The sequence below is a fragment of the Telmatherina bonti genome, assembly GCF_933228915.1.
Source record: "Telmatherina bonti genome assembly, chromosome: 20".
Taxonomy (NCBI): Eukaryota; Metazoa; Chordata; class Actinopteri; order Atheriniformes; family Telmatherinidae; genus Telmatherina; species Telmatherina bonti.
The window spans coordinates 17,262,608-17,281,581 of NC_136618.1; the positions used below are offsets into that span (position 1 = coordinate 17,262,608).

The 18,974-nt window shown below is 39.0% G+C and overlaps 2 protein-coding genes across 5 annotated transcripts; one reads left to right on the plus strand and one right to left on the minus strand.

Moving 5' to 3' along the window:
• Positions 1 to 1,153: 1,153 nt before the first annotated feature.
• cdk8 (cyclin dependent kinase 8) lies at positions 1,154 to 9,827 on the minus strand. Of its 3 annotated transcripts, none has more exons than XM_079259889.1 (13): positions 9,405 to 9,827; positions 6,989 to 7,064; positions 6,304 to 6,372; positions 5,627 to 5,767; positions 5,090 to 5,147; positions 4,873 to 5,004; positions 4,572 to 4,715; positions 3,458 to 3,527; positions 3,187 to 3,259; positions 2,996 to 3,093; positions 2,737 to 2,815; positions 2,436 to 2,594; positions 1,154 to 2,221 (listed from the first exon to the last, which is right to left on the minus strand). In XM_079259889.1, exons 1-13 carry the CDS (start codon positions 9,530 to 9,532, stop codon positions 2,096 to 2,098), a joined length of 1,353 nt encoding a protein of 450 aa, XP_079116015.1. In that variant the 5' UTR covers positions 9,533 to 9,827; the 3' UTR covers positions 1,154 to 2,095. The 3 variants fall into 3 exon arrangements, with proteins under 3 accessions (XP_079116015.1, XP_079116014.1, XP_079116013.1); XM_079259888.1 differs by having other exon boundaries at positions 2,436 to 2,591; positions 6,304 to 6,414; XM_079259887.1 differs by having other exon boundaries at positions 6,304 to 6,414.
• Positions 9,828 to 11,294: 1,467 nt separating this feature from the next.
• rnf6 (ring finger protein (C3H2C3 type) 6) lies at positions 11,295 to 17,921 on the plus strand. 2 transcript variants are annotated; one of them, XM_079260153.1, is made up of 4 exons: positions 11,295 to 11,348; positions 12,361 to 12,516; positions 13,893 to 14,057; positions 14,342 to 17,921. In XM_079260153.1, exons 2-4 carry the CDS (start codon positions 12,369 to 12,371, stop codon positions 16,207 to 16,209), a joined length of 2,181 nt encoding a protein of 726 aa, XP_079116279.1. In that variant the 5' UTR covers positions 11,295 to 11,348; positions 12,361 to 12,368; the 3' UTR covers positions 16,210 to 17,921. The 2 variants fall into 2 exon arrangements, with proteins under 2 accessions (XP_079116279.1, XP_079116280.1); XM_079260154.1 differs by having other exon boundaries at positions 13,893 to 14,015.
• The last annotated feature ends 1,053 nt before the right edge of the window (positions 17,922 to 18,974 follow it).

The following is an 18,974-nucleotide window of genomic DNA, read 5'->3' on the forward strand; positions in this document are numbered from 1 at the left end:
TACAGTCTAGTCTCTCAGGTGTATTTGTAGCAAAAAAAAAAAAAAGAAAAAAAAAGATCGGTACTATAAAATAAATGGAAAGAATTAAGGAAATTATCATTATTAAACAAACAGAGGGAAAGCAAGCTTTAAATTTTGGAAGTGATTCCCAGAACAAGGAAAGAAGAGATTCACAACCTCAAGGGTGATAATATGTTACAAATGATATGTTAAGATATGTTTTTAGAGCAAATATATTAGTAATATGAAACGAATATTTTTTCCATTTCTTGTGTAATAAGTTTAGCATCTCAAGGTTTCTTTAGCCTTTTTTCATTTGAATTTTTCAGCAGATTAGAGGTGTGATCTGTTTAAGATCAATAATAGCATAATTTTGTTCTTTTATATGTAGTAAAAATTTGGAATATACTGTATATTTATTTTAAATATTGGAATTTTCCAATCACCATTTGCAGTGCTTTCAATGTACCATTGTCATATGCACTGATGCAACACCCTTTAGAAAAAAAAAATGTTTGGTAAAATGTTTGGTCTCCTCTTGATTAAAAACAGTTGACTGCTTTTAGAAAAAAGTGCATTTGCTTTGCTAAATGAAGAGGTAGAGGAGGTCCAGGGTGGATTAAGATGCCAAAATACTGTCATATTATCTGGTAGTTTTCACTTGTATTTGTGGATGAGAGATAGCCTACAGTGATATTCACAATATAATTAAGTCTGTTTTCAATGCCATTCAGCTTGAGGGTATGATCAGAAAAATTCAATAATTTTAATCTGTCAGTATTATTGATGAATGATCATAATAGTAATCCCTTCCCCACCTTCGCCTATATATATAAAATACTTGGCCTCATTGCATGGTCTTTTCATACCCAGTCTTGGTACTGATCTGCTGCAATGTAATATCAGTGTTAAAGCATCTGTTTTGTTAGAGGTACACAAATAATTCTGACTTTTCCTCTGTATCGCTTTGCTCCCCCAGCTTTGAAAAATACTTTTTGAAAGTGTTGCTAGTTGGTGGTAAAATGCCTTCTTGCAAGTTAAGATTATTTTTCTGAACACTTTTGAAATTGAATTAAAGACAAACATGCAACATGTCAGCACATCCAAATTAACATAAGAGAACTCCTGCTATACACTTCCCACAACAACAAAATGAATGCGTCCACCTTTATTGTCAGGATACTTGCTTCATGTAAAATATTTCATTACAATACAGTACAATGCATGTTTCATCTGCCGTCCTCCATGCGATTGGTTGGTTTTGTCATCATGTTGTAAGGCTTACCCATAGCATACAGCAGCAGAGCGCTCATCATAGACAAGCTGCTATGCCACTCTTGCCATGAAAACAAAACCACAAAACAGATTAAATTATAAACTACTAAAATATTTTTTGTCTTTTTCTTTTTTTTTTGTTTTCCTCTCTCAATAAAAGCCCTCAATGCCAAAGCTGCAGGGGCTCCACATCCTCACAGCTTGCTTCACAGCAGCTCAGTTCAGTTCTTAGCTGAGGCCCTCACAGGACCCTACACACAAAATAAACGGACAGACGGACAGGAGGACAGATGGACTAGGAATCTGTCGACACTGGCAGTCACATAGCAGCTTTCAGTCTCATCCAAGCTTTGATGGGAAGAGGGGGGAGCTGGCTGGGGTCAAACGTAGGTGGAGGGGACAGGTGAAGCAGAGGAAGGGAGGAGATGACTCTACAGATTAACATGTTTCCATCAAACCATGGCATTTTCTCTTTTCTTGGCCTGTTAACGGTGAAGTAACAGAAGCAGGCTGGAGTTAATCATGAAAGCTTTCATTCCATCCTCCCACCTTGTGTTTCACCTATCAGGCCTTGCTCTATGCTGGGATTGTGCTGTGTTAACTGGAACAAGTGCAGACCTTTTGCCAGTCTGGCTTAATGTACTGCTGCAGGGAAGGTGCCCCCTGTGAGGTGGGGCAGGGTGGTTGGTGGAAAGGTTTGTTGCCGTGGACATCTTCACATCCCTCAGTACATTCGTTCAGGTGGGCATGGTGAGGGCTGTGTGTATACATGTGTCTAGAAATGTGTGTTTTTGTTTTTGTTTTATTTCGCAGGGGTGATTCAGAAGCGGTGGGTCTGGTGTGAGTATTGGGGTGGCTGTTGGGAGGTAGAGGAGTATCCCATGCTGCTTTGGGGCAGTGATGTGCTTGGTCCAGGGTTCTGGTAGGCAGCATGTGGATTAGAGCGCTGCAGGGACAGAGAAAACAGTGATGTGATAAATTTTATTAAAGGCAATAATTTAGTTATTCTTTCATGTTTACAATGAGCTCTCAGATGGTTTGGGAACATCTTCACTTCTAGGAGTTTGGAAAGCTGCCTGAGCTGCCAATAGAAAAAAACTAGATGGTGCTGCTGTGTGACCTCGAAGCTCATGAGTGGCAGGTGTGCGAGACAGATTTACCTGGTAGTCTGAGGTCATAATGAGGCCACCTGAGGTAGTGGTGGGTGGGACAACCCGCACTTTTTTCAGAGGTGGGCCCTGGGCGTGGCTGTTGTCTGGGTTGCCAGTGTGACCCGCCCCATTTGTGTGGTTGTTTCCTGGTGGCTGCGGCTGGTTCTTCTAAAGGGAAAAACCAGAACACATTGAAACAAACCCCATTGTGCATTTATCACAATGCTTCTGTCTCCTTTTTCAAAGGGCATTTGTGAAAAAGGGATGTTCAATGACTGAAAACACAGCATGAGGCACATTTATATTTTACTTTGTCTGCCTTGTCCTCTGGCTCCTCCTCTGTCAGGAACTCTCTCTTGGGATAAGGAATCTGACAGCCCGCAAACACACTGGAGAAACAAAAAAACAACAACAACAAAAAAAGTTTATTCCCATGACTCTGATCTAATTAGCCAACAGATCTATTCAAGAACTCGTCCATCATGTGAGATGAGTTAAACATCAACACAAGATCCTGTGGATAAAACTGGACAAAGACTGCATATATGTGTGCATTTGTCATAACTCACTCAGAAGTTGGTAGGGGTTCCTCTAAAAAGTAGGGGTCTTGCATTGCCTGTTCAGATGTGATTCTACGGATGGGGTCCATGGTCAATAGCTTTTGCAGCTGTAAAAATGAGCACAGTTTTAGAACCAAACAAACAGCAAAAGCATAACTATAAGAGCAGAAAAATCCCATGCAAGTATTTCATTAACTCACCAAGTGGAATGCTTTACTGTCTGGTTTAACTTTATGTTTTTCCATGTACTTTATAAGGCTGCAGTTTGTGTATCTGTAAGAAAGTAAGAACAAATGTAATTATTACTATGCTTTCAGTGTGAAAATCCCATTTTAAAAGGAAATGCAGTTATTGCATAGTTTTGCAATCATCTAAAATAATACTTTTCTTCCAGACATTCTTCGTTTTCACTTGAGAGCACTTGGGAGAAAAAAAAAAAAAAACTTTGACAGAGGTAATCTGCAGACTCACGTGTTCCTTCTAAAGTCTTTCATCAGTGTTGAGTGTTCTGGCATCTTTTTGATGTCCTCCCAGTCTTTATCTGTCGAGGAAAGGAAAGACATTATCACAACATGCTACGTCCTCCCTTTGAGAATTTTATGCTGTAAGTTCAGGCACAAATGCTTCTTATTTCCCAAAAGCAAAAAAGTTTCAGCAACAACATATCACTGCTATGTTACCATCTTTTTCTACATACCTGAAGAGACAAAAACTTTTCCAAAAACATAAACAAGTAGATAAATATTCACTTAAAGTAGGGCAAATAAAAAAAATTAAAAATATATAAACTGTACAATAAGCAAATAAATGCAGAGCAAAAAGAGATGACAAGGACTAAGCATTAAGATTGAAGTGCCTGATGACAGCAGGGACAAAAGAGCACCTAAATCTCTCTTCTGCAACACAGAGGAATGAGCCATTCAAGGCTACCGCTCCTCTGACCAGCAAAGATGTGAGAAGGATTTTCTTTGTAGTCCAACACTGACTAGATCTTTCTCAGTGGAAATCTTTACACCACAGCACACAGTCGCTCCAGCCTCGGACTGACCACTTAAGAAGTCTTTTTCACCAGTTTGTCCAACCTTCTCTGCACGTTTTGCATTATTAGATCTAAGATCAAATAAAGTAAATACTATAAACAAATGCTAAAAATGCCCAATTATTATAAGCATCAAAAAAGAAAAAAGAAGATGATCCATCAGACAGGCTGGTGGTGTGTTACATAACTAGATCAGAAGAGATAACATTAGAAAAAAAAAAATCAAGAGCAGCTTAAATGAAGTGGAAAATATTGGTCCAAATATAGTCCTGCAAGCTAAAGTTTTTATGCATGGGTTTTGGCTTCATTTAAGGAGGTTTGTGGATTAGACTTCTGAGCCCACAGACCACAGACCACACAGCTGAATTCAGAAACGGAGCAAATCAAAACCAAGGAAACACTGTGTCTCAGCCAAGATCAAATGATATCCCTTTCACAGCATTTCTCCACAGAAGTTAGACTGTTTAACGGAGATAGAGTCAATTATTATATTTTTTTTTTTTTTAAGAATATTTTCCACAAAATCTCAAAGTAGTTGAGTCTCACCAGCAGGGAAGCCCATGACATTAAAAATGCGGTCCAATTGGTCATGGTGGTACGGGTTGCTGGTCTTGATGTCTTCCTGGCGACAGTGGAATATGGGTTCAGATGTCAGCAGCTCCGCAAAAATGCAGCCTATCGCCCAGATGTCTGAAAGAAAAGCAGAGAACACATAACCTGAAGCTGCCACCCAGATTAGTTTAAAAAATAAATAAATAAATAAATAAAAAAAATTAAAAAAAAATTAAAAAAATTTAAAAAAAAGAAAAAACTGCTTGTACATAACAAAAGCAGCAGGAAGCCTTACCGATGGCTTTTGTGTAGTGCCGAGCCCCAAGCAGCAGTTCAGGTGCTCTGTACCAGAAAGTGACCACCACTGGGTCGAGATCGGCTAAAGGCTTCAGCGGTGAATTGAAGAGACGAGCAAACCCCATGTCCGCTGTGTGATAAAGAACAAACTTGCTGTAGCAAAATCAAACTTAGGGAAAGCTTTACATTGGAAAAAAATTAGATATGATACATACCAATCTTTACTCTACCCCTCTCGGGCCCTTCTCCCATCACTAAAATGTTTGCTGGTTTCTGATGGAAATAAACAGGCAAACAATGATAAGAACAAATAATAATAATAACATCTTGTATTTCCACTATCTACATGGGTGAAATTCCTTCAATAAGCCACAATTTATTTGATCCAGTTGCAGAATTTTAGTAGTGAACGCCAATAGAAATCAAAACTATTTGTTGCTGCCCTCTAGCGGACAGTTACTCAAACTACAAACCAGTATGCTGAGGATCTGACTGTCACTGAATCATTATTACTTAAAAAGATAAATCATTATAAATAAATAATTGCAAAAAATAAATATAGCCCCTCCTCCTTAAAAAAACAACCTGTTGCACACTTAGCTCTTTCAATTGAAACATGTTATTAATGATTTACTTCTAATGACATGTAAAGACTGATATAGCTTCATGTGGTCTCTACCTATCTTCCAATCTCTCATTAACTATTCAAAGACATTTTCCCTGATAAACACCCTGAAACCCAATCCTCTTACAAGATCTCTGTGAAGAACCCAGTTGGCGTGGAGGTAATGGATGCCATCCAGAATCTGGTAGAGCAAAGACTTCACCATTCCTCTAGGCAGCTGAAGTGGCTTCTTATTGGCCTTGGAGGCCCTGTGAAACTTAATAATGTGCTATGGGAAGACAAAATAATGGTTACGTTGATACATAATGGCTAAAATGTGTCCTTTTCTTCACATCCAGTCACCAACTAAGTTTGCTACAGGCATGACGGGTGAAAATTGAAGTGTGTGAAATGTTTTTTTTCACTTCTTTGGAAGGTGATAGTGAGTGTAGCTGCTCTGGGGTAGAAAATGGCATCCATCTTGCCTCTGATGCTTTGCCACTGTAACTATAGTCTGTAATGCAGGGTGTAATGCATATTTACATGCAGAAAATACAAAGTATTTCTTGGTGTACACAGTTTTTAATGAGACTTGGCATGTTTAACTTGATTACAACTAAATGTACTGTTTAGAATTTTGTTAGTTATCGGCTGCAGTAATATATAAGAAAATGAATAAATGAAAGGAAATTAGCAAGAAGTATCAGCAAAGATTCACTCTAAAACTGATATATTCAGTGAAAAAGTTCATATTATGTTTAATAAGTTATCAGAGATTCCCAATGGGTGTGTGTGTGTGTGTGTGTGTGTGTATGTGTATTTTACCCAGAGATCATGTTCTGCGTAGTCAAAGAGCAGCCATACTTTACGGTCAGCATGTGACAGGAAAACCTTCTGTAGTGAGATGACATTGGGGTGCTTCAGCTCGCGCAACAGCTGAAACACATGAACCCGTTCAGAGTAACGACCTCATAATTTCATGCCAGAAAGCACAAATAACAATTAAAATAATGAAAGAAGGAATTTGTAGAATTAAGTATATGTTAAATTACTAACTGTGATAAATGTGTAGTACCAATAATTATAAATAATGCAAACAAGAAATGGACACATTAACATTTATACAACCTTGTGCAATACATCACAAAAGGTAATTCCTTTAAATGTAGGATAATTTGAGGTGTTTGGGACATAAATGAGACTTTTATTTGAACATTTCAATTATCTTATTTATTGCATGCATTACAATAATAGTTGAGTTTATATTTTATGTGTTGAAAATCTGACTCTCACACACACACACACACACACACACACACACAGACACAGACACAGACACAGACACAGACACAGACACAGACACAAACACAAACACAAACACAAACACACACACACACACACACACACAGTAAAAGTGCTTCTGGGGTTAAATGCAGCACTTAAAATGGCATAAATGTGGTCTCAATCAAGGACCAAAGAAAAGAAATGGAGTAAGCCAAGCAGCTCTTACTGCAATCTCTCTGCAGGCTGACATGGAGATGCCAGTGCCTTCAATCTGTTTGAGGGCGTAGTCCTTATCATCCTTCCTACAAACACAGAGAGGCACAGAACATCAACACCAGACTAGACTGCAGACCCCCAGAGAGTAGTCTGCACAGAAACAGAAATAAAGGGGGGCACTTGGCAGCTGGCACAGAGAAAGCGGCCGAGTTGCATTATCTCCAGATTTGTGTAATCAAGCTCACCTCTGCGACTCAAAACAATAGAAGGGGAAAGGAAATGGGCCCTGTCTGGCAGCTGGTGAGGGACAAACAGAGCGCTGGGACTGGCTCTCACTTGAATGAATTGCTGACAACCTCTCCCTCCCCCTGGCCTAAATCATCTCATAAACCCATGCTTTGTGCTTCTTTAGGCCTCAGCCAAATGTTGCAGCACAACTTAGCTCAAGAGTCTCATAAACTACAGCAAATTAAACATGTTCAATCACTTTAGGACTTTTTTTCCCCCCTTTCTTTTTTTGTGGTTCTAGCTACACTATTGTCCAGGGTTGTGAAAATAGGCCTTGTATGGGCCTGGTAGCTCAAACTCTTCCCAGTTTTGGTCTGCACACAGCTTCGATTGTTGCAAGGACTGCATTAGAAACAGCAGGAGAGTCTTAGAAAAGAAGGTGAAGTGGCGCCCTGATGGTCTTAAGGGTTTAATAAACTAACCCTGAGCCCAAATGTCCACAGTTCAGGCAAATCTGTAACTAGCTTTCCTTCATGCCACTTTTCCACCATAACTAAATATAACAAGTAACATGTAAGTAAAAATGATAATGAATAAAATACATTCAAATATAAGGACAAAAAGGACAAACGTGTGAAAGAAACTGAAGTCATACTGCTCTTTATATGCAAGAAATTTATCATATTGTCAAAGAAAACAAATGCTATTTTCTGCCTAGCTATGGTCGTACATTACATATATGCAGATACCTTTTTATATTACATGCATAGATCACGTCACAAGTCTCACAGGCAACAAAAACAACATGTTTTTCCAAATCTCAGCAAGAACCCACTGGTACAGATTGTAGGTGGTAAAGCAGGTCATCCAATCAAAAGGTTGGTGGTTTAAATCCTGGTCAATCTGTTTTGTGCCCTTGGGCAAGATAATTCACCCTTCTTGTCTCCAGGGTCGACATCACTGGTGTGTGAATGTTTGTGCAGATCGGCTGCGACATTTCCATCAGTCTGGTCTAGCTGATGGTCAAGCTGCATGTGCACAAGCTGCACATGCAGCTTGCCATCACAAAGTATGACTGAGGAGTGAATGACTAATAGTTACTGACTGCCTTAAAAACCCCTATTCAAATAAAAATCCAGTATTACCTTTATCGTTATTGTATACCACAAAGCTTTTCAAATGTACAGACACACTGGGGAAAAAAATTTAAAAAAAACCCCAAAACATCATGTAATGTCAGAAGGTTAAATGGTATGAGATAAATACCACCTCAGAAAATACCATAACTTCAGGGTATTATGATGCTCTGCAATATGGCACATCTAATATTAACATTCGGTATACATAACTCTGAAGAAAATGAGAACAAAAGGGATTTTCTGGTTGAATCTAACAAAAACAACTGTAACCTAGGAATGATATTCCTGTAACAAAAACTTGAAATATTCTTTTATGTTATCTTATTTTGTAAGTATGTTAATGTAATTTTTTACATTAAAATTTTCACACCATTATATTTTCACTCACTGGAATTATGTTCTGAGAAAATACTGAGAATAGCTATAACCAGGAAAATAAGACCATCTCTACTTGTCAGTGCTAATTTAGGGCCAAACTGATATTCAAAATCAAAATATGTATTTGTTTTGTAAAAATAATGGGTATTTGGTTCATGCATGTCATTAATATACATAACTAAATATTGTTTTCGCACAAACATAAAGATAAATCCCTTACATAAAGCATTCTAGGTGATTATGTGTTTATATAAGAGTGTGCAGTTATTTAACCTGAGTATGATAAAAGCTATAACCCTAGATTATCACACAGATGCACCTGCTAAATCCTACTTTAACCATATCACCTAGAAAAGAACTTAGCTGCAGTGAATTCAGCCATATCCACAGTGAAACAACACAACAAAAAAACGAGTGCATGACAATGTAAGCCTGCCATGTCAAAGAGAGTAAAACCACAATCCTAATAGATAAGATCATATGTCAGGCTACACGAAGTATCTCAAACATGCAAGTAATTTCAGTTCACTGCCCCTCAAAATGTATTTTGCAACATAAATCTTCCCAGCACAACTGCCTCGAAAGGGAGAAATTAAGATAAGTCGTTTACATTTATTTGGGAGAGGGAGGGTGGCTGGCTCAGGGTTCACTGGCTGAAGGCCTTGCTGGTCATCAACTCACCCATCTTTTCTCTTCGCCTTGTATACATGACCGTAGGTGCCTCTCCCCACTTTGCATCCTTCGTACTCAAACAGGTCCTCGACACGTTCCCTTTCGCCGGTGAGCTTCACTTTAAAATCATAGTCCATTTTTACCACTCTTTGGGCTGAACGTAAGCGCTCCTTCCTTTTTTTTTTTTTTTTAAAGCGTCGCTTGGGAGGCAACTAGGCTCCTACAACGAGCTCGCTTTGGTATTTCAGCTAGTTGCCTTCCCCAGCGTGGCCCTTTCTTCTTCTAACCCAGCTTCCGCATCGAGTTGTTGGGTTAAATGTGATCTTCCGGAGGAGGTGCGCGGTGGTCTGAGATAGTTCAGGTAGAAGCGAACTCGATTAAATTTATTCCTTTCTCTTGTTGCTACGTTTCTCTCAGCCGGTATCTGCTCAAAGAGACGCACTTCAGTCCCTAACGACGGTGTATTCACGCACGGCATTGTCGTAAAACGTCGTAAAGCGAGCTCTGCAATGTAGAACAGAGATGTGAAAATTGATAGACAAGAGTTCACCACGTGGAGATTTTACTTTACAAATTAAAACTTAAAGTATAAGTTTGTGATGATATACTCACGTTGTGAAAAATGTGTTGTCATTTTTTATAGCTGCATTTTTAGTATGTTTTCCCAAACACATCTACAACACTGACGTAAAATATAATCTCTTTTATTTGAACATGAATGATCCCTTTCTTGTGGGTTTTTAGTGATAGCTAGCCTAATAAAATGTTTATGAACCATTTTACTACTTTTATAAGATACGTGGTCTTAAAAATAATTTAAAAAAAGATATAGTTAACCCAAAGTAATTGCATATCATAACCCTGTCTGGGCCTATAATGACTATGGGTGAGGGTCCACATCGTCATATAAGCGAGACCCCTTGAGTAATAAAAAAAATAAATAAATAAATAAAAAAAAAAGAAAGTTGCTAATTCAACTTAAAATTTAGACTAATTTATCTGTGTGGATTATACGACGTTGTCTGCATCCATGGTGTTTGGAGGGTGTAGTTTGTTTTGGTCTCTCTCTCTCTCTTTCTCTAACTCTCTCTATCTCTCTATTTGTTTATATGCAAGAAATATTTAAATGCTATTGAAACAGAAACACTGGAGGGGGTAGCCTTTTGCCTCCTTGGGCTCCTGTGTTCAGTAGGATAATTCATTAATGTTGTGTGGTTGTGTGAACAAAAACTGCCAAAAGCTTTGACACCTTATAGTCATGAAGACACTGGAAGGTAACTGGGGTATAACACTAAGGAGAAAGTTAAACAAATTGTTAAAATAACAGAAACTGATTGCAAGAAATATGTTTATGAAAGCATGCAATCTCTTGAAAGGTATTGGGACATATTTGTGCATTAATTAATTAATTTGTTCAAATATAATATTAAATCCACTGCATAGTACAGGGTAGAAGTGCTCAGCAATGTAATTCAAAGTACAACAGCTTTGTCTTTATACACGATCTGTTCATCCTTTTTTGTAGTAAAAAAAAAAAAAAAATACAATAAAATTCATAAAGCTCTTTTAATACTAATGTTGAAAACATTATTCCATAAAGATCAATTCTAATTCGTGTTTATTACATTAAGAATTACGAAAGTACTATTACTACTAGTCTGGTATCTATGATTACATATTGCAGCTACAAAAAGTACTTCGCCAAAACTGAGCGTATCATTATCATAGTACTGCCAATTTACCGTCTTGCTACTAAAATGAGTATTTTGACTAAAAAAAAAAAAAACAAAACAAAACAAAACTTGCGCCATGTTGTCGTTGTGCTTCATAGGAACTATGAAGCCAAAGCTGCTGTTTGTGACGGACGATGTAACGTTGCACCACTGGTCCCATCTTGGTTCAGGAGAGAGGGGGGAGCCGAGCGAGCCGTCCATATTATAGCTGATTTGTCAGGTACTTAATTCCTTTAAATGTCAATGTGATCATACCTACATATATGCTTGAATTAGGTGTTGAGTCCCGTTATTGGTACCTGCTTGATACCGCTCTTTGGCATGTAATTACGTGATGAGTTTTTCAGCTCCACAGCTCGCACCGAGTCGGCTAGCGGATTGCTTTGCGCTAACATGCTAGCGGTCAGTTCACGGCTGAAGCAATGCGCATTAAAATTAACCCTTAGCAGCGTTGAAAATGCAACAAAGCTGACTGGTGTATTTGTTGCACAGTGACATGTAACATTTTGGGGGCGCAAACATCTCAAATATTCTTTTAATGGGTATTACTGACAAGATTCTTTGTCTTTCCTTGTGGGTTTACATGGAGGAAGCCTCTGTTTAGTCACTCATGTCCCGCCTGTGTAAATCGGTGATTGGCTGCGTGCCGTGTCGCTCAGTTAGATCAGGGCAATGATTGGTCGTTTACAAGGGTGACAACGCCAGTTTTGTTGCTTCATTGCCCTGCCTTCAACATGGCTCTCTCGTAGATAGTATTGTCACTTGATATGTACTACCTTACATTAAAATGGCCTTACCATTATGAAGGCTGTCGACTGACTGTTCCTCTCTATTATTCGATGTTATCTCTTGTGTCCAAGTAGACGAATCTACAGCGCTAAGCTCCATGTTAAACGTCTGCAAGATGATCATAGCATTACAGACTTGGTATCTTTCGAAAGAAAAGGGAAGGTTTTGATTTAACAGTAGGACTTATTAGTAGGACAGTATTTTGTTGCTAAAAGGTGGGTTTAGTTGGTTTTAATTTGCACTGTTACTATACAGCCAAGTGTAGGATGTATAGCTGAACATAACGTTTGTGCTTCGTCTTCACAGCAGAATCAAATAGCCTTTGGCTGTGGATTTTTTTTTCTCTTGGGCATCCAGTGGTGATTACAAATGTCAGCTTATGGAAAGCTATTGTGGATAGACATTTCATCTCTAAATGACAGCCTTCCTCATCTACCCCTCAGCCCTTCTCATGGTGATGGACCCTCCTGATGGGGGAGACGAACGGCGGAGGCAGGCAGAACGTCTTCGACGGGAGGAGGCATACTATCACTTCATTAATGAACTGAGTGAAGAGGAATACCGCCTGATGAGAGACAGCAACCTGCTGGGAACCCCTGGTGAGGAGACCCTTGCACTTTCAATATAGACTTACCTACCCATATTCTTTATGTAGGCTAATAGGGATGTGAATCCTCACCAATAAATCAGATTCCATCTCAGTAGTTGCCAGCAATAGGAAACATTATGCAATGAAGCTTCCTGCTGAAATGATACAGTACGTTGCACCCTGTTCATGACGCACTGCGATTCATTAATGATTTGACAACATTCAACTTTATATAATGTGAACATGTTTGTAAGATTCAACCCCATACAACCCACATACATCAGATCCACTACCCCTACCAGAAGGTCAAGTTAATTTATTTTTATCTGGTTTTCTGTACAGCATCAAGTCAAAGTAGAAGTAAACAGTCTGATGTTGTTTATTTATTTACATGATAATATGTTTGCTCTCTGTGTTGCATCAGAGCAGAACTTGGTGTTCTGATGCCACTCACATTGACCTGTGCGCATACATACATGTGAGCACATCTCAGTGAGCAGTGAGAGTGCATCTGAAAACACTTCAGCCAGCTGAAATCAGGAAAAATGTAGCTTTTTTTTTTTTTTTTTAAACTAACCAAGGGATGTAAATTTGGAAATCACGCTGCAGTGTGGAACAGAGTATTTGAATATTTGACGTCTGAAGGAATTTCTGATTTGTTTTTCAGCTTAAAATGGCTTCAGTATTCTTTGTAGGTTTTATTAATGTCAACATTTGGGCTCAGATCTGAACTTTAGGAATATTTGAACTGTACGGTGGTTCCAGTGCTCTGCAACTTCACAGCCAAATAACCCAAAATGTAGTCTGATGAGAATCTTGTGCTTTCACATTTTTAATAAATTAGTACTCACAGTATGAGCCAAGTGTATCCAAAGAAAGCTGTACTGTTAAGATGAGTATGATTTCATGACCATAATTATTCAGTAGAGCCATTTTCTTCTTCAAGTAAGAAATGCAGAAACATACTTTCAAAATAGATATTTGAAATTTCTTTATTCATCATAAGTCAAATGTTTAAAGACAAACAACAATTTTAAAGTGTACAAAAATTAAATGAGCTCTTAAACATCATAAAAAGTATGATCTAGTTGTCTTTCTGTTGTAAACTGTAAAATCACAGCATAGGGGCCATTAAGAAATTGCCACATTTATTGAAACAAGTACTGACTATTAAGTTTTATGTTTCTGTAAGAAAAAAAATCACAGAAATGTATTACAACTCCACAACTTAGTTATTACAAAGAAAGACTTTTGTAATCAGTTGGTCAGACTAAAATATACCTGTTTTAATTTTTGATATAAGAAAAATTATAGGTGTATAGATGTTTATCTGTTGCTCATGACACATTACAGCCAGCATGTTAGTATGAATCCTTTGATTTACAGGGGAAGTGACTGCAGAGGAGCTTCGGCAGCGTCTGGACGGAGCAAAGGAACGTTTGTCATCTCAGCCTCGTATTGAGCCGCGCTCGCAGATCGCTGAGTCTGGAGAACAGCAGAGCAGCAGTGGTGAGGGAGAGGAGAGAGCAGCTGGAGGGAGACGAGGGACAGGTTGGTTGGGGCAGAAGGGCTCTGTCTAATTTCACCCGTTCCAAATACGACTTTAACTTTGATGTTGAATGGCTTTGGTGTGTTCCGTTTTGATAAAGCTAAAAACATAAAAGAATGACATAATGGACTTCCAACCTCAGAAATGATAGCTTGTAAGTTCTGTAAAGCTAGATTGTTATAGTGTTTTGGCGAAATTATGTCCTTTTATTAAATCTATAATAAAATGTACTTTATGTAGTTTTACCCATATCTATACTTTTTTTTTTTTTTTTTTTTATAAACAGGAGGCACAGAACCCAGAGCAGAGCCATCTAATGGTGATTCATTACTGGAGTGGCTTAATACTTTCAGACGCACTGGTAATGCTACTCGCAGTGGGCAGAGTGGCAACCAGACATGGCGTGCTGTTAGTCGGACCAATCCTAACAGTGGGGAGTTTCGTTTTAGTCTGGAAATCAACATAAACCATGATCAGCCAGAACCTGGAGAACACAATGACACTGTGGACACTGCAGTTGCAGCAGAGCTGCCTTTGACTGCTCCAAACACAACTGCACACTCCTCTATACGCACGACTTCCTCTCTCTCTGGCCCTCGCCCTTCAACCACACCAAGGCCAGCTCCATACCCCTCCCCCCGCCCGGCCATCAGTAGAAGGATGCAGACACGACGTACACGCAGCAGCACTACCACACTTTCTATGAGTCCCTCTTCACTTCCTCCTCCTCCAGAAGCCACCTCCACAGCTGCTCAGAGGAGGGGTACCACTTTGCACTCTTTAGTACCTCATCCCACAGTTTTCAGTCCTCCTGTAGATCAAACCACATCTTTTCAACATCAATCCCTGAATGTAGAAGTCGAGCAGAGGCATGATGATATGTCTGCATCTTTAGACTGTCCTCAGATGTCACCCCAGCCTGGGTCACAAGCTGCAGCTGCGGGACACGAATCACGTGGCAGTAGGACTCGATCACGCGGTCGTGCACGTAGGGCTGCAACAGTGAGCGGGGCTTCATCTCGTGTGTCAAGGCAAAGTCGCTCCCCTTTGCACAGAACACCTGTTGTCAGTACCCCTCCACCATCCAACAGTGGCCTCAGTGGTGCTACCGTTCAAACTGTTGAGCCAGGCAGCGTCACAACCTCAGTGTCAATGGAGACTGGGGAGGCTGTGTCAGAACCTGCTGCTCCAGTTGAGTCAACTGGAGAGACGGCCGAACGTGAGGGCGAATCACACATAGTAGGAACAGGAAATTCAGCAGTGAGGCGGCATCCAACCATAATGTTAGACTTGCAGGTGAGAAGGATTCGTCCTGGTGAAAACCGAGATCGGGACAGCATCGCTAGCAGAACAAGATCTCGTGCACGGGTCGCTGAGAACACTGTCACATTTGAAAGTGACAGTGGTGGATTCAGACGCACCATCTCTCGTTCAGAGCGAGCTGGGATTCGCACCTATGTGAGCACTATTCGGATTCCACTAAGGCGCATCAGTGAAACGGGCTTGGGAGAACCCAATTCCACTGCCCTACGCTCCATCCTGCGCCAGATCATGACTGGATTCGGGGAGCTTAGTTCCCTAATGGAGACGGAGGCTGATTCTGAAGCTGTTGCGCCTAGCCATGCAGATGGAAGTGGCATTAATAGTAACACTAGCCCCACCAGTCATCTGCATTCAAATGACAGTGTGCCAGGCCAGGTTAGTACAGGTGAGGTTGTCCAGGAAAGGATGGGTTTGGTTGGGAGTGAGGATAATCAGAGTGGACAGGCCAGACTTGCAGGAGGGGTGGTGAGCACCACAGATGGACAGGCTAATAGCAGAGACACCAATAACCTGGTTGAAAATGGCACCCTACCCATCCTCAGGTTGGCACACTTCTTTTTGCTCAATGATGACGAAGATGACGAGCATCCCAGGGGCCTGACAAAAGAACAGATTGACAATCTATCCACGCGTACATATGGTCAGGCCAACCTGGAGGGCGAGAGTGGTCGCGCATGCAGCGTCTGCATCAATGAATATGCTCAAGGCAACAAGTTGCGCCGGCTGCCCTGTTCCCATGAATTCCACATCCACTGCATTGACCGCTGGCTCTCTGAAAACAACACTTGTCCCATTTGCAGGCAGCCTATACTTGCAGTTCATCATGACTGACCTGTTTGCTCAAAAACATATCCATCATACTCGCGGCTGGCTGAACTGAGCAAACCCAGGTTGGCTTTGCATGTACATAAAGCTTTCATGATTGAATTTCTTTGAAAATATCCATTGTGTTTAAAGAAGGTTGAACCAAAAGTGTGGAAAAAGACTATAAATGCAGAGAATTAACAAAACTTTATTTTTTTAGACTCTTTGTTTTCAGCATCTGATTTTATTTTCTTCTTTTTGTGACCGTGGTCACTGATCCTTTCATTAAACTTCAGAAATCCCCATGTCTGTAGATGACATTGTGCTTAAGGAGCTCCTGTAGCTGCTGCTTAATAGTCTAACTTTAACTCTTTAGTGTCTGATACATGTGATGTCTCTTTTTCACAACTGGACAGTACAAATCACTTGTAGACTTGATTTTATCAGTATAAGCTGTAAATAATTCACCACTGCTTATAAGATTTCTGAAGTAAGACACTATTATTTTCATGCCATCTGCTCAGAAAAAAGCAGGAATTACTATTAGTTTTTTGTTTTTTTTTAAGCATTTGCCATTTTAAAGCCTCAACATCCATTTTAAAGTGTCCATTTGCAATTTATGAAGAAATGTATGGTTTATAGGGATCTGTATGAGCTGTGACTTCTGTTTTAAAATAAGTTTTATTCTGCACATCTATGTTTTTTAAGCCTTTAAGTCTCAATGCAATATTCATTGGTCTCATTAAAAAATCTGCCACATGGAAATTATAAACACCCACATGAGCAGCACAAGTCAAATGAAATGCTGACGGCATGTGATAATCAGGGATTCAGACTTGTAGGTATGAGTTGTGCAATATGGAAAGAAAAGTGTTTTGCTGTTCATCGGTGTTTACATTGTAACGCCCGATAGTCATGCCACTTCGGTCTTTAAATTCATGCTTTCTCTCACTTTCTGTTGTTGAACCACATTTGAGATATAGCTAATGTCTGCTTAGCAAAGACTTGGAAAATGGCACTGAAAATTTTTGCGAAATAATTTTGTTTTGTTTGTTTTTGAAGGTGTAAAGCTAACTCAAAAATATTTGCAAGACAGTCATAGGAAAACATTTTATGTTCATAGCAACTGATTGTGTTCACACATTTGTTTAAGTTCCAGTATGAGTGCAACACATGGGGTAGAGTTTGCATAATGCAATGTTTCTATGTGTTATTATGTAATGTTATTATGGTTTGGTTTTTTTTTTCCATTTAATGTAGCGTGGAAGAGATGGATCGTGGACTGGACCATCCAGTCGGTGTTTCCACCAGAGTCACTTTAAACATCAACACTTGTAGTACACAAGAATTACAACATTTGTGCAGTTAATATGTTGTCAACAAAACTGCAGGACTGATGCAGTGTAGTATGTAAGCGTGTTTGAGACTGCTAAGTGTGTTTGGGTTGATTGTGTGTGTTTGTGTGTGTGAAGGGAAGGCTAGAGTCCATTAAACCTGGTTCTTAAAAATTTTGTTTAGTGAATGTCCATCTTGGAGGGGTTGTGGGCAAACAGTTCAGAAGTGATTTATTTATTGTGTTCCTATTTAAGAAGATGGACATCAGATTTTGAAATATGAAATGTGATATGTTACAATGTGATGAGTGAATAAAAAGGCTACGAAAATATGTTACAATGTAATACAATGAACGTTGTTTCTCTGCTACTCATTAACAACTGCAATGGGGGGGGCATCACCCGTTCCCTACACTATTCAGCTGTTATGAAGAACGTCATGACCAGTGAACTTCCCAATGATCTGAGCCATATTGAGGAAAATTTTAATAGGATGGCTAATCAATAGATATCACTAACTATAATGGTTAACTTTGGTTAAAATTGGTGTGTGAAATACAGGAATTTTTGGGTGTCTGTCAAAAACAAGATTGTGTTTATGGACTTATTTTTTCATAATCTTCAACAGCCTCAGTCATAGCTTTGAATAGTTTTAACATTACACATTTAATAAAAAAAATTTGCAGTCAAAGTATCGTGTGGCATTTTATCACACATTGCATTCTTAAGAGTCTTGCATAGGATATGAAAAAGATTGAGTCCTCTCTCTCCAAAAAGTCCTGTCTCAAAATGCATTGTAAACACACAATGATTAATTAGTCAATCAGCACAAATACAATTTTTCTTATATTGTAGTGTCTGGAGTTTACTGTAGTTGTGAACTGTGACTGTTTTAGGGGTCACAGAGGGTTACCTATCAAACCTAAAAACCCCAGTGTCCTCATCCCTTGTCTCCCTATATTTCACACACTGGTTATTCATATAACAATGACTAATGAACAAATCTGTTGCCATCTTCTGTCATTGGTTCAGAAAGCATTTATGTTTTATGAAAAAAGAAGCTACCCATTGACAGTTCAGCTGGGAGTTGGAAGAGAATTAAGGTGAATTTTTAACATAGAGCATTTTATGAATTCACAGGTAATTATTGCCCAACATCCGAATGATTGGTTGATTGACTGTTCCCCATCTGTATTTAAAAAAAATACTTTTATTAACGTTTATTAATGTTTTTGGTTAACGTTTATGTTTATTGTTAAGCAACAGTCAGTTTTTATGATTGATAAAAGCAAGTTGAACATTTCTTTAATCCTGGTGATTAGGGGAATTGAGGATTATCACTTTTAAAGCACATAACTTCATAAATGAAAATAATAGAAAAATCTATTTCTTTAGTTTTTCTTTACATTTTTAAAGTATCTTCTTATTCATAAAAATAACAAGACAATGTTTAGAAGT